The sequence below is a fragment of the Oncorhynchus mykiss genome, chromosome 22 (genome assembly GCF_013265735.2).
Source record: "Oncorhynchus mykiss isolate Arlee chromosome 22, USDA_OmykA_1.1, whole genome shotgun sequence".
In the NCBI taxonomy this organism is placed as follows: Eukaryota; Metazoa; Chordata; class Actinopteri; order Salmoniformes; family Salmonidae; genus Oncorhynchus; species Oncorhynchus mykiss.
Window position 1 is genome coordinate 16,069,853 of NC_048586.1, and position 13,164 is coordinate 16,083,016.

General features: G+C 42.4%; 1 protein-coding gene across 2 annotated transcripts in view; it reads right to left on the bottom strand.

Annotated features, from left to right (window-relative positions):
- The window catches only part of LOC110501493 (sodium channel protein type 2 subunit alpha), a 43,092-nt gene that overhangs the window by 24,330 nt on the left and 5,598 nt on the right, over nucleotides 1–13,164 (bottom strand). Inside the window, exons 2-9 of one of the 2 annotated variants that reach the window (XM_021579092.2) lie at nucleotides 9,294–9,607; nucleotides 7,413–7,531; nucleotides 7,088–7,177; nucleotides 6,862–6,990; nucleotides 5,973–6,064; nucleotides 3,508–3,771; nucleotides 2,952–3,015; nucleotides 2,595–2,736 (exon numbers count right to left, since the gene is read on the bottom strand). In XM_021579092.2, coding sequence (XP_021434767.2) covers nucleotides 2,595–2,736; nucleotides 2,952–3,015; nucleotides 3,508–3,771; nucleotides 5,973–6,064; nucleotides 6,862–6,990; nucleotides 7,088–7,177; nucleotides 7,413–7,531; nucleotides 9,294–9,554 — 1,161 coding nt within the window. In that variant the 5' untranslated portion in view covers nucleotides 9,555–9,607. Of the gene's footprint in view, nucleotides 1–2,594; nucleotides 2,737–2,951; nucleotides 3,016–3,507; nucleotides 3,772–5,972; nucleotides 6,991–7,087; nucleotides 7,179–7,412; nucleotides 7,532–9,293; nucleotides 9,608–13,164 lie in introns of those variants that run through there. The other variant, XM_036958863.1, reaches the window with a different exon arrangement.

A 13,164-nucleotide genomic window follows, 5' to 3' on the forward strand; every position in this document is an offset into this window, starting at 1 on the left:
GCTGGTTACGTATCTGGTAACCGGACAAGAGGCTAGTTACGTATCTGGTAATCGGACAAGAGGCTGGTTACGTATCTGGTAACCGGACAAGAGGCTGGTTACGTATCTGGTAACCGGACAAGAGGCTGGTTACGTATCTGGTAACCGGACAAGAGGCTGGTTACGTATCTAGTAACCGGACAAGAGGCTGGTTACGTATCTGGTAACCGGACAAGAGGCTGGTTACGTATCTGGTAACCGGACAAGAGGCTAGTTACGTATCTGGTAACCGGACAAGAGGCTGGTTACGTATCTGGTAACCGGACAAGAGGCTGGTTACGTATCTGGTAACCGGACAAGAGGCTAGTTACGTATCTGGTAACCGGACAAGAGGCTGGTTACGTATCTGGTAACCGGACAAGAGGCTGGTTACGTATCTAGTAACCGGACAAGAGGCTGGTTACGTATCTGGTAACCGGACAAGAGGCTGGTTACGTATCTGGTAACAGGACAAGAGGTTGGTTACGTATCTGGTAACCGGACAAGAGGCTGGTTACGTATCTGGTAACCGGACAAGAGGCTGGTTACGTATCTGGTAACCGGACAAGAGGTTGGTTACGTATCTGGTAACCGGACAAGAGGTTGGTTACGTATCTGGTAACCGGACAACGGGGATGGATACAAGCCGAATGGAGCACTGCAGGTATGCCGATGGGAATTGTGAATAATACAAAAGCCTCGTGACTAGAATCCTTTTATGGATAGGCTGCTCGGGAATTATAAAGACACCAGACGCTTTGCTGTTGAAGCAGCTTTCGTTATAGTATGGTACGCTTTTTTTTTTTTTAACTAAACGGAAAAAAACAACTTAAATGTTTCTAAATATGAGTGTCCCCGGATTATCTAATCTTTTGCTCCATTATGGGCATACAACCTAGATGGAGAGTTTTTTTATGCACTTCCAAAATAATAACAGGAGCCGGCGAAAACAATGTATTAGCCTACATAGATAAAATGTGGATGTCCACTCACTGTTTTGCTGTGAAAGCTTTGGTGATGAAGATTCATTTCAAAGCGGTCTCACGACCCAAACCCTGTGTTTTCACATGTACATTGATTGTTTTTAAAAAATCTGATGCTACACTAAGATAAGATCAGAAACGTACATTTTTCTAAACTAATCCAATCTGTAAGTGGTTGGATTCATAGCAGCTGTTAGTGAGATAGTTGTTCCAGTTTGATGTTGGTAGTCTCCATGCACTGTATTCTCTTCCCTACTCTGACAGGTGTTCTAAATGCAAGTTAGGGGTGATGTAAAAGTGCCGGATATATTCCTCCAAATTGGACCTAACAGAGATTGAATATTATATTGCAAACTACCATAATGTGACACATTAAGAAATATTCAAATAAGGCTTTACACCCTTATTACTTAAAGGAAGTCAACCGAAAGAGAAATGTACTCTGCTGGAGTTGATTGTCAATTCATTTAGTGTCGTGTTAACTCCAGCAATATCAACACCATGATCAGAGTAGTTTTAAGACAAAATGGGGGTTGGACCATATAAACACCAAAATGTTGTTAAATTCGACTCCATATGAGTTGAATTAACTCTTGCAATTTTACTGGGTATGCTTGGTTTTTAATGAAATTAAACTAAATGGGGAAAAAACATTTGTTTTTCACATTTCTAAATACGAGGTTTACAGGCACAAAAAGCTCATCTCACTTGCGCCATGTGCACATGGATAGGCTTTGCTTCCATTGTTAAAATCCATTGTTAAAAGTCCAGTATTCGGTTGGTCTTAAATATCCCAAGCAGCGCATACTGAAATTGGCACTTTGGCCCACGTTTTTAAGGACACACCTTAGATAATGCCAACCCTCCAATCTTAGCACATGCAAGCTAATTTAAGACAAGTAAATGACCAATCCTGGCATATGGTTTGAAAATAGAAGAGTGCCCGGATTTAACAGGTTGAAATTGCAAACAAGCATGCATTTGACAATTGCCCTGGGCGTTGGTTTAACACCAGACAAAATTAGAGCCCATAGTGTTCCTCACAGGTGCAGTCAGAAGCACAGGAACACAGGGATCTCCACTGAGCACAGAAGCTGGCACAAATGGGTCTGTCCAATGCAATGACAACACTAGCAGTCCTTTTGCCTGTAAAAAAGCCCCCAGTATCACGTCATAATGCAGACAGACCATAGAGTTGGGATAGAGGGCGCACTTGGCCCAAAGCCTTTTTTGGCAAGGGTAGCGCCCCTTGAGGTAGGCTTGAGGAACCAGCCTGATCGCTGGCTTCACAATTCTGTAAGGGATGGCAATCAGGCTGGTTCCACCAGGCTTCCAATGAGAGCTTTCACCATTTTGAAGTAGTCAACATGGTGGACTTGCTATGGGTTAACGATGATACACTCCAGCACAGTAAGTGGTATGCACCTATTCAATCTATGTACAAACTACCAATACACTCATAGAAGTAAACGAGGAAGACATGGACTACTTTAAAATGGAGATAGCCCTCAATGGCACTTGCCAAGCTGTCACAAAAAGCGGCCAATGCAAAGACAGGAGATGAGCTCTCTAGTACATCTCTATGAGACAGACCTGCTGGTAGAGGTTCTCCCAGTAGTCCTGAGTCATCAGTCTGAACAGAGACAGGAAGGCCCAGCTGAACGTGTCAAAGCTGGTGTAGCCGAAGTCTGGGTTCCGGCCCGCTTTGACGCACCAGAATCCCTCTGGACACAGCCTACAACAAACAACAAGCCTGGGAAACTCAAACAGAATCAGAATCACCATCACTGCATTCCCAATATCCTGTGAAGTCTATTTTGATGTTAACGCACAAAGACATACACGACCGCACGCAGGTACGCACACGCACACACACAAACAAACGCAAGCACAATCAATAGTGCATCCTGACAATCAGACACAAAGGTAGTAATGTGGGCTCAATCTTACCCAGCACCACTGCCATTTCCACAAAGCAAAGCATCCCTTTTACCTGGGAGGAAGTAATAATTATCTACAGGAAAAAGAGACAAATCAATCTTTCGTCAACTGCAAAAAAGAGAAATGATTTTCATTCTCACCTCCATCATCACAGCATTGTAACTAGTGAACAGTTCAAAGATTTAGTCCTGAAAAGCCCTTTCCTTTTCTCTTATCTATTGTCTCCCCTTTGACCCCATGGCTGCCCAGGTTCTAGTGTCATGGCCATCCAGGTGCCATTTTCCCCATTTGGGAGGTGACTCAAAGCGCTCCGTGTTGACAAGCTAAACATGCCACTAGTATCATCCACAAACCGGCAGTGTTATGATGAACAGCCACACTACTTCCCACCAGAAGCTCTTACAAACCACTCTCAGCCATTCCTGTCATTTTACATTACGCTCTTCAGCCGGGGCTGCTTGTTTGGCTATTAGCAATGAGCTGTGACTCACTCACTGTGGTCAGGGGGTTACTAGCATGGCGTTCACCCTCCAATGACTGTCTAAAGCCAAAGAAACATGCTTACCAGGATTATTAGTGTAATTGGTCCAGTTGAACGGGACGGTCTCGTTAAAGTCCCCATCATTATACTCCTTCCCATTAAAGTCCAACGTATCATTCAAGAGGTTGGTTGAGTTAGGACGGATCCTTAAACATTTGTTTCTCAAATTGCCCATAAACAGCTGCAGCCCTACTAGGGCAAAGACACTTAGGCAGAATACAGTGAGGATCATCACGTCTGACAGTTTCTTCACTGACTGGATCAGCGCTCCCACAATGGTCTTGAGGCCTGCAGGACACGACAGAACCTCACTGTTATTCGCATAGGAGTCTTATACAGTGTATGCAAAGAAGAAGTGTCATTTGTATACAATGTGAACATCACAGCATGAAACGTCATCTCCGTTGCTCATATGTTTAAAAACAAACCGTGTGGAGGTGTCCAAAAGAGTTTATTTCCAAAACGCAAAATCCACACATTTTTCATTTTGTGTTTTTTTTCTCACTAGAAATGATTGCTTAATATGTGTGTAAAATATGACTGTTCTCAGATTTTTTTTATTCATAGATTTCTAGATGTGTGTTAAAATGTGTTTTATTTTTTCCTAAACGCTATATTTCCGTTGTTTAGCTGGAATGGAACGTTTGTATACAGTGTATTTGACTGTATGCGGTAGTGTCACCTAGCTATCTTAAGATCAATTACCTAAGTGTGAGTCTCTCTGGATAAATAGCTAAAATATTACATGTCAATGATTTACATGCAGATGTTGTATGACTGTATTGATTTGTTTTATATTGATGTCACAAATGTATCACTTGTACAGTCCTTCATTTAAAAAACATGTTATTTGTTACTTTGGACTGTGTAAAAATCCTAGCAGTTCTACTTGTTTCTCTGAGAGGGAGGCGGACATACACTGAGTGTACAAAACATTAAGGACACCTTCTTAATATTGAGTTGCACCCCCTCTCTCCCTTTTTGCCCTCAGAACAGCCTCAATTCGTCGGGGCATGGACTCTACAAGGTGTCAAAAGCGTTCCACAGGGATGCTGGCCCTTGTTGACTCCATTGCTTCCCAAAGTTGTGTCAAGTTGGCTGGATGTCCCTTGGGCGGTGGAGCATTGTTGATATACACAGGAAACTGTTGAGCGTGAAAAACGCAGCAGCTTTGCAGTTCTTGACACAAATCGGTGCACCTGGCACCTACTACCATACTCTGTTCAAAGGCACTTAAATCTTGTGCCTTGCCCATTCACCCTCTGAATGGCACCCATACACAATCCATGTCTCAATTGTTTCAAGGCTTAAAAATCCTTCTTTAACCTGTCTCCTCCCCTTCATCTACACTGATTGAAGTGGATTTAACAAGAGACATCAATAAGGGATCATAGCTTTCACTTGGGTTCACCTGGTCAGTCTATGTCATGGAAAGAGCAGGTGTCCTTAATGTTTTTTACACTCAGTGTATAGCGTTTTGCAAAAAAACATGATTATTTGTCTCTCTAAAATGAAATCATCAAGCGATAGATTTTTTAAAAAAAATACATGTCTGTCATCGAACAACCCCATGCCATGATTAGATAGTGAAAAAAACACACCAACCTCTGTCATACGTTCTTAATAAAAGCACATTTACCAACAAAATGGATATATAGCGTTTTTGAAAGAAGCTCCTCAATTGTCAAAGAATGGTACGCTGGCAGTGCAGTGACACATTCTACTGTCTCAATTGGTGGTCTTACACCATAAGAATGTTTAATCTGTTATATAACGTTATTTTCTCCACTAGAATTATATGAGCCATGATAAGCACATCATATTTTCTGACTAAGATCCAAATCCCGGTAATATGTTTATAGCACACAATGTTGCTTCAAATTAAGTCCCTGGTTGCTGTACGGTTGATTAAGTAAACAAATAAGCTGAGGAGCATAGTTGTTCTAATGGCCAGGCAGTTCTGGCCACAAATTGACATTTGTTGTAGTAGATATTATACCTGTGTGTTATACACCCTACCAAGAGTTTGGATCAGAAAATGTGTCGTAGAGTATAATAACAAAAGCATGCATGTCTGTGAGGAAGGGGCATATGTCACAATCAGCTCTGACATATGACCCACCCTTACCAGACCAAAACACAGTCTGTCTTCACTGAACAGGAACAGTTGAATGAAGACAAACACCAGTCAGGGAGAACACTGACAAGCAACCATCCCAAACAGCGAAGGAAGGAGAGAAGAGCTGGACAGCACCACAAACACAACAAAGTCTCATGCAAACAAAATCGACTAGACACCCAAGGCTGTTCAATAAAAAGGAACAAATCAATAAATAAAATAGTCTAAAAGCAAGAAATCCTTTTCCATTTTAAATGAACTGCTTCAGATTTCTGCTTTTACTGACAGCATGAGAGGCAAACCTAAAGAAAAGTGTAAAGGTGTAGTAACCCTTTGGCCCCGAAACCTTGTCCCTTAACCTGGCTCTCACCTGGGATGACCGATATCGTTTTCAGTGCTCGGAGAACCCTGAACGTTCTCAGTGCTGACACGTTGCCCAGGTCCACAAACGATGTGACATATCTGTAATAAAAGGGAAGTCGCACACAGACGCCATGACAGGACAACAAAGAGCAGTCGGAGGAAACATCACACAAGGAAGGGGCTGGCTGACAGCTGGCAGCAGGCACTCCTAACCTGGGATAACTGAAATAGTTTTCAAAGCTCTCAGTACTCTGAAAGTGCGAAGAGTTGAAACATTGCCTAGTTTTTACAAACTCTGTTACATACCTGCAGGAAAATTCACAATTACAATAGAGCTTGTGTAGTTCAGGAGAAAATACATTCATGTCACGCGGCAACGTCCCTAAACCCCTCAAACACCATTACATGGTGGGATAGACAATAGGTGTGAGGAGTCTGAGGAAGGACACTAGCCAAGCTAAGGTTAGACTGAGAAGTGCCTCGATATTCCTCATGTCTGCATGGTATTTGTACTTACAAAGACGTGCAACCATTCCAAAACAGTATTGCAAAACAACTGTTGTCTCCAACAATTAATACACTAGCAACACAAAGAATAAACTAAGGGGACTTGTTGCCCCTGAACAACAAACAGAATCAATGTACTAAACTACATGGTCAGTTACCCAATACTTGTAACTCCTCTGCCTCAAGCAGCAAAAACAAATGGTAGTGAAGTCAGGTAGCTGTTAGTAGAAATAGGCAAAATGACTTGTAGTGTAGAAGTGGGTTTGTCGTGAGAACTTTACAGACTGAACATTAGTGCATAGTGTTGCCACTAGTTACATCATACAGCTAGGCATGCAGGATACAGTCTCCTGTTTCAGCTCATAACAGGAAAGCGTGTGAATACTTACGCCATGACAATGACACAGAAATCCAACCAGTTCCATGGGTCTCGAAGAAAGGTGAACTTCCCGACACAGAAGCCCCTTGCCAATATTTTTATAAGAGACTCAAATGTATAAATTCCAGTGAATGTGTACCTGTTGGAAACAAAAGGGGACTGGTTAGTCGACATAGATCATTGTGGATGTGTATTGTGGATGCATGTAGATTTTTGGGGGTAAGAGGATGACTTACTCTATATTCTTTGCCCAGTCCGGGGGCTGACTCAGGGTCATAAACGCACAGTTGGTAAGGATGGTGAACATGATTACCATGCTGAACAATGTGGAGGCAGTTGTCAAGGAAACTGAACTGTCCAGACGGGTTAATTCAATGTTGCTTACACATGACATACGATACAACGCCTGACATCGGCCATAGAACGTATCAGGTGACCACATATCAGTACACAAATCACTATATTGCACTAATTACTAGGATAAAGACATGGGATATAGGATATAGATTTAATTTGACCTATAAAAAAAAAATGAGAAAAAAAATGGCAATGAAAGGATATGAGTGAACCAAAACCTTAATTGATATTCTTCTAAGAGGGTTGAAGGGGCTTAAGACATACAAGGCAGGAGTGGCGTTGAAGCGGAAGATGGCCTTCCCTCGGTTCAATACTATAAAGGTCTGTGTGAGAGAGCGAGAGAGAGAGAGAGAGAGAGAGAGAGAGACCCCATGAGACTGTTAACACATATTCCTGGTCAGTTAGGAGTGATGGAAATGAACTATTCACTAAACAAAAATATGTGAATTATACATTTTTCTCTTTGAGAAGTGATACTCTGTGGTAGAGAGCACAGTGATACTCTGTGGTAGAGAGCACAGTGATACTCTGTGGTAGAGAGCACAGTGATACTCTGTGGTAGAGAGCACAGTGATACTCTGTGGTAGAGAGCACAGTGATACTCTGTGGTAGAGAGCACAGTGATACTCTGTGGTAGAGAGCACAGTGATACTCTGTGGTAGAGAGCACAGTGATACTCTGTGGTAGAGAGCACAGTGATACTCTGTGGTAGAGAGCACAGTGATACTCTGTGGTAGAGAGCACAGTGATACTCTGTGGTAGGCCTGGGCGATATGTATATATATATATATATATATCGATATATAAACGTCTATCGTTTCATATTATGCTCTATCATTTATTTAATTGGGTCGCAAATCACACTCTTTACGGCAATATTTTCCGTTAACTGGACGTCGCTTTGCATTCTCCACACGTGCCACGTGGAAGGAAATTTACAACACAAACAAACATGGAGGAGAACGTGACACAGAGCACGGAGACTGTACCTAAAAGAGGGGTTATGTCGGTCGCATGGACGTGGTTTGGGTACGAAAAGTCTGACACAGACCAGAAAACCTCCCTCTGCAAAATATACCAGAAAAAAAGCCCTCTGCAAAATATGCCGCAGGCCGGTCCCGAAAAGAGGCTCAAACACCACTAACCTCTTTTACCACCTACGCAAGAATCATGTGAAACAGTATGGAGAGTGTCTACGGATGAGACCCCAAAAAGTAGTCGAGTGCTCAAAACAAACCCCCGACTCAGACGTTGCAAGAGGCTTTGCCCGCGGCACACCACATGGCAAAGAATCAGGAAGATGGAAGGAGAGAACAGCTGCCGTTACAACTTACATCTGCAAAGACATGGCCCCAAGTTATACGGTTGGGAAACGGGGGTTTCGTGAGTTGGTGCTAACACTCGACCCAAGGTACCAAATGCAAATACCTTTTATTTTTTGAGTATAATTTAAAATGTAATAAGAAATAGGCCTGTACATGTGGTCATTTTATATAAACTATTTATTCATTGAATTTACAGAAAATGTGTATATCGTGATATGTATCGTTATCGGGATATGAAAAGACCTATATCGGGATATGATATTTTGGCCATATTGCCCTACTCTGTGGTGTGGTAAAATGTCTTCCCTGAAATTGTCAGATGGTATCCCTATCGATCCTTGCTTTCCTGTCACCTTGAATACAAATCCTCTGGTTGGATGACAGCGTGCTCCATCACCTGACCTACACAATAACAACTGAACCTGGATCTGAAAACAGAGAAAGCCTGTGCTACGACAACTCTGGGTGTCACAGTATCACAGTGCCCGACCCAGAGATCTCTCACAGCACTGTACACTGTACACATGACTGGATAGACAGGAGTATGCATCAACATAAACCCTCTGCTCAAAATATTATGCAGATCCAAAGTTGAGGAATACGGTATCCAAAAAACATAAGCTACTACATCCGTTATGCAACATTACAGACAACTGTGTGTCTATGCTTTCCAAGACTGCCATAACCCTTCACAACTCCTTCAAACACCCCCTTCTTTGGTTTCAAAGCCCAGCTCTTTGTGAAGACCGATCCAACTCACTTTCTGGTTGCTGTAGAAGGTGTCCAGGTCCTCCAGTGGTGTGGACACCAATCCTTTGGGAATGTCCCCGTATATGAGTGGCAGTGATTTGCCTGCCTCCAGGTCACTGCTGGGCTTGGGTCCGTTGTCGCCATCGTCATTGGGCTTCCCCTTGGGTTTCTTGGCGTTCTCCTCAGCGATCCGCCTCTCGATGGCATCAAGGGACTCACGACAAAACAGCCGGAAGCTGTCTGGTCCTGGAGGTACAAGCAGCTGTGCCATCTTTTCATCCTGCACATTCAGAGTGACCGGCTAGCCTCCTTCAATAGAAAGGACTGGAGAAACAAGAGGGAGAAGCTCCAGTTAGAGGCAAGTGTAGTGACTCTGTATCAACTCCTGAGGCATGGATATCCAAAAAACTACATAAAACCTCCAAAACATTTCTACTGAAGGAAATGTGCAACCTGTATGAGTGCAGAACACAGTGACTTGGACAATATTCTTCTAATTTTACACTCACAATCATCCAATGTCACACGGATACCAGTGACAAAGGGAAACAGAAATGCTTTCCATACCGCATCTCTTTGGCAGTATAACAATCAATACGAGGTACTTTACAGTCTATTCTTCACACCTATTACTTTACTTAAAAAAAAAAAACAAGCCCATGAGTGGAGGGAGATCTGCCTGTGGATCCCACAGAGGACAAGTAGCAATCCATTATCAGCCTAGGGAGACCTGACTTCGCTCTTTAATCCACAGCAACTACCTGGCAATAATGAAATCAGACTTGCCATATAATACAGGCTTCTAGTTTAACCCATTACTCTCTGCTCCAGAGCCAATCCTACCGACAACAGCTAAAAGGCATGGTTTCGTTCCGAGCCCAGAGTTTCCACCTTAAAATGAGTAAAGAAATTACATAGGGAGAGGCAGATGTTCCAAATAGGCTCAGAGAGTAGTAAGATGATGCACAGGGACACTGCAAGGGCAATATCGAGAATCCCTTTTACTAGGGCTCCCCTCTGCATCTGTCCCGCTGTGGAGAGGCCTCAGCTTTATCTTCTATGTCATAGGCTTTATAGTGCAATAGTGTCATAAAATAAGTCCATTGTTTGTCTTGACAGATCCAAGAAATCAATCACTAACACATTGGTCAATGCTGGATTGGATTGAATAGAAATCACATCAATATGTCAACATGGTAAAACCCCATTGAGGAATTTAGTGAAACGGATGTAGTCGTTGTAACCTCTGTTTGAGGTATATTTGTGCTCTGCTATGGCATTAGGTTATATCACCCCATATTTAGGTTGTGGGTTATGAATATGAATGATTTGTTACATATAACAGAATAGCAAATCCTGCCTAAGGCAGCATAATACACTATAATATAAATACCTTAATAGCACATCTGTGGTTGACTAGTTTGACTTTTCAGCCAGCTACACACAAATGCTAATTCATATGAACCTGAATTCGGAACGTTCTCATAAGTGCGTGTCATCAGCATTAGTACTCTATACTACTCACACATCTTCTATTCCCTTTAATGGCTAGAAGCCACATCTAATTTCCCTTCATTAAATGGAAGAAGTCATTAGGAAATGGCTTAGTTTATCTGTACAGAATTGGCCAGTTGGAGCTGTGTATCAAATTCAGCTACAGTAGCTTATCTAGAATTCCTCCTTAATGCATCTGACATGTTGACTCCGAAGACAAAAGGCAACCTTTATAGTTGCCTTCACAGGTATGAGTGCAGGCACGGAAGGAGCAGAGCACATACACAAGTAGAAGCAGTCATGAAAATAGTACAATGAAGAGCTGACACCTGCATTCTGAATAATAGAACCAATAATTCAGAATAAAATATTTTATACTGTTGGCTATAAACATATAAATGTCACGTTAAAACACGGATGAATGACTAATCTATGTAGTATAGCCAATATTTTCTATTAGTTTAGAGTCTTTTTATGTTAAGTGTCTTTAAACCTTTTAGAGTTTTCCCACTGGGCCCAGACATCAGTTGAACGTCTAGTTTTGATTTGTCTTTGATTGAGTTGTCAATTAACATGACTTCAACGTAAAGATCAACACACACCTTCACCATGTAATTGGTTTTAGGTTCAAAGTTGGGTGGGAAAAAAAAGACAAACATTCCTGAAATCTTTTTTTACGTTGATCACTTTTTTACAAATCCAATCAGTTTTCCACGTTGATTCAATGTCATCACATTGAATGTTTTGGTTGAAGTGATGTGGAAACAACGTTGATTCAATGTCATCACGTTTGGTCACAATCCAACTACAAGACAACAACAAAAAAAACGGCACAATCATTCATACTGTACGCTACAGTATCTCCATATAACACGACAACTCATTCAACACAATATAACGTAAGGTCATTATGCCTATAACCTTGGTACATCAAACTCAATGTGCATTAAGATAATAAACAGATAATAGACTTGATACAAGATGTCAACTAGAAGGGATTCAGTCAAACGTATCTTACAGTCAGATGTGACCGCAGGTGTGTGGCCAAACTGTATCCAGCGAAAACATGGTGACTGTTGGCAGTGGTTGAAGAATTTATGTTGGGTAGGCTATGTCCTGGGTTAACTCCTCGAATCTATGTTTATTGACATACTGTAAATACTGACTAGTGATTAGACTTAATATGTGAGCCAAAATAAATACTGAAGCGACTGGCAACCAAACATAGGCAGCATAAACAGATGGCCACCATCATTCGAGTTCCCAAGAACGATAAGGCTTCATGCCACAATGTCTACCGCTCTGTAGCACTCACATCTGTAATCATGAAGTGTTTTGAGAGGCTGGTTATGGCACACATCAACTCCATAGGCAACATCATCTCCGCCGTTCTGACCCTCAACACGGGGGCCCCACAGAGGTGTGTGCTTTGTCCTCTCCTGTACTCCCTGTTCACCCATGACTACGTGGCCACGCACGACTCCAACACCATCCTCAAGTAGGGCTCCCGAGTGGTGCAGATGTCTAATGTACTGCATCTCAGTGCTAGAGGCATCACTACAAACCCTGGTTTGATTCCAGGCTGTATCACAACCGGCCGTGATTGGGTGTCCCATAGGGCGGAACACAAATGACCCAGCATCTTCCGGGTTAGGGTTTGGCTGGGGTAGGCTGTCATTGTAAATAATAAGTTGTTCTTAACTGACTTGCCTAGTTAAATAAAGGTTAAATAAAAAAGGTTAAAAGTTTGCTGACAACGCGACGGTGATAGGCCTGATCACCGGCGATGATGAGACAGCCTACAGGGAGGAGGTCAGTGACCTGGCAATGTGGTGCTAGGACAACAACCTCTCCCTCAACGTCAGTAAGACAAAGGAGCTGATAATGGTCTACAGGATAGCACCTCCCTAGATTGCATGGCACTACAGATGGTGATGCAGACAGCCCAGGACATCAGGGGCCGTGCTCCCTGCTATCAGCTAATTGGGATTCTAATAAAATACCAAATATCAAAATCCAGCACCTCCAAATCAGGCAGTGTGAAAAGAAGGCCCGGAAAGTCAATAAAGACTCCAGCCACCCAACCCATAGACTCTGCTTCCGTATGGCAAGCGGTACCGGTGCATCAAGTCTGACACCAAAAGGTTACTGAACAGCTTCTAACCCCAAGCCATAAAACTGCTAAATAGCTAACAAAATGGCTACACAGACTCTCTGAGTTGATCCTTGTATTTTATTTGTATTTTTGCAGTCTATGTACACTCACAGGGCCCAATACACTCATGCACACTGACACTCTAACTCACACAAACACTCACTCCATCATTTGCTCACATACACATAACATGCACGTACATTTATACTGACTCTACACACACGCACTCACA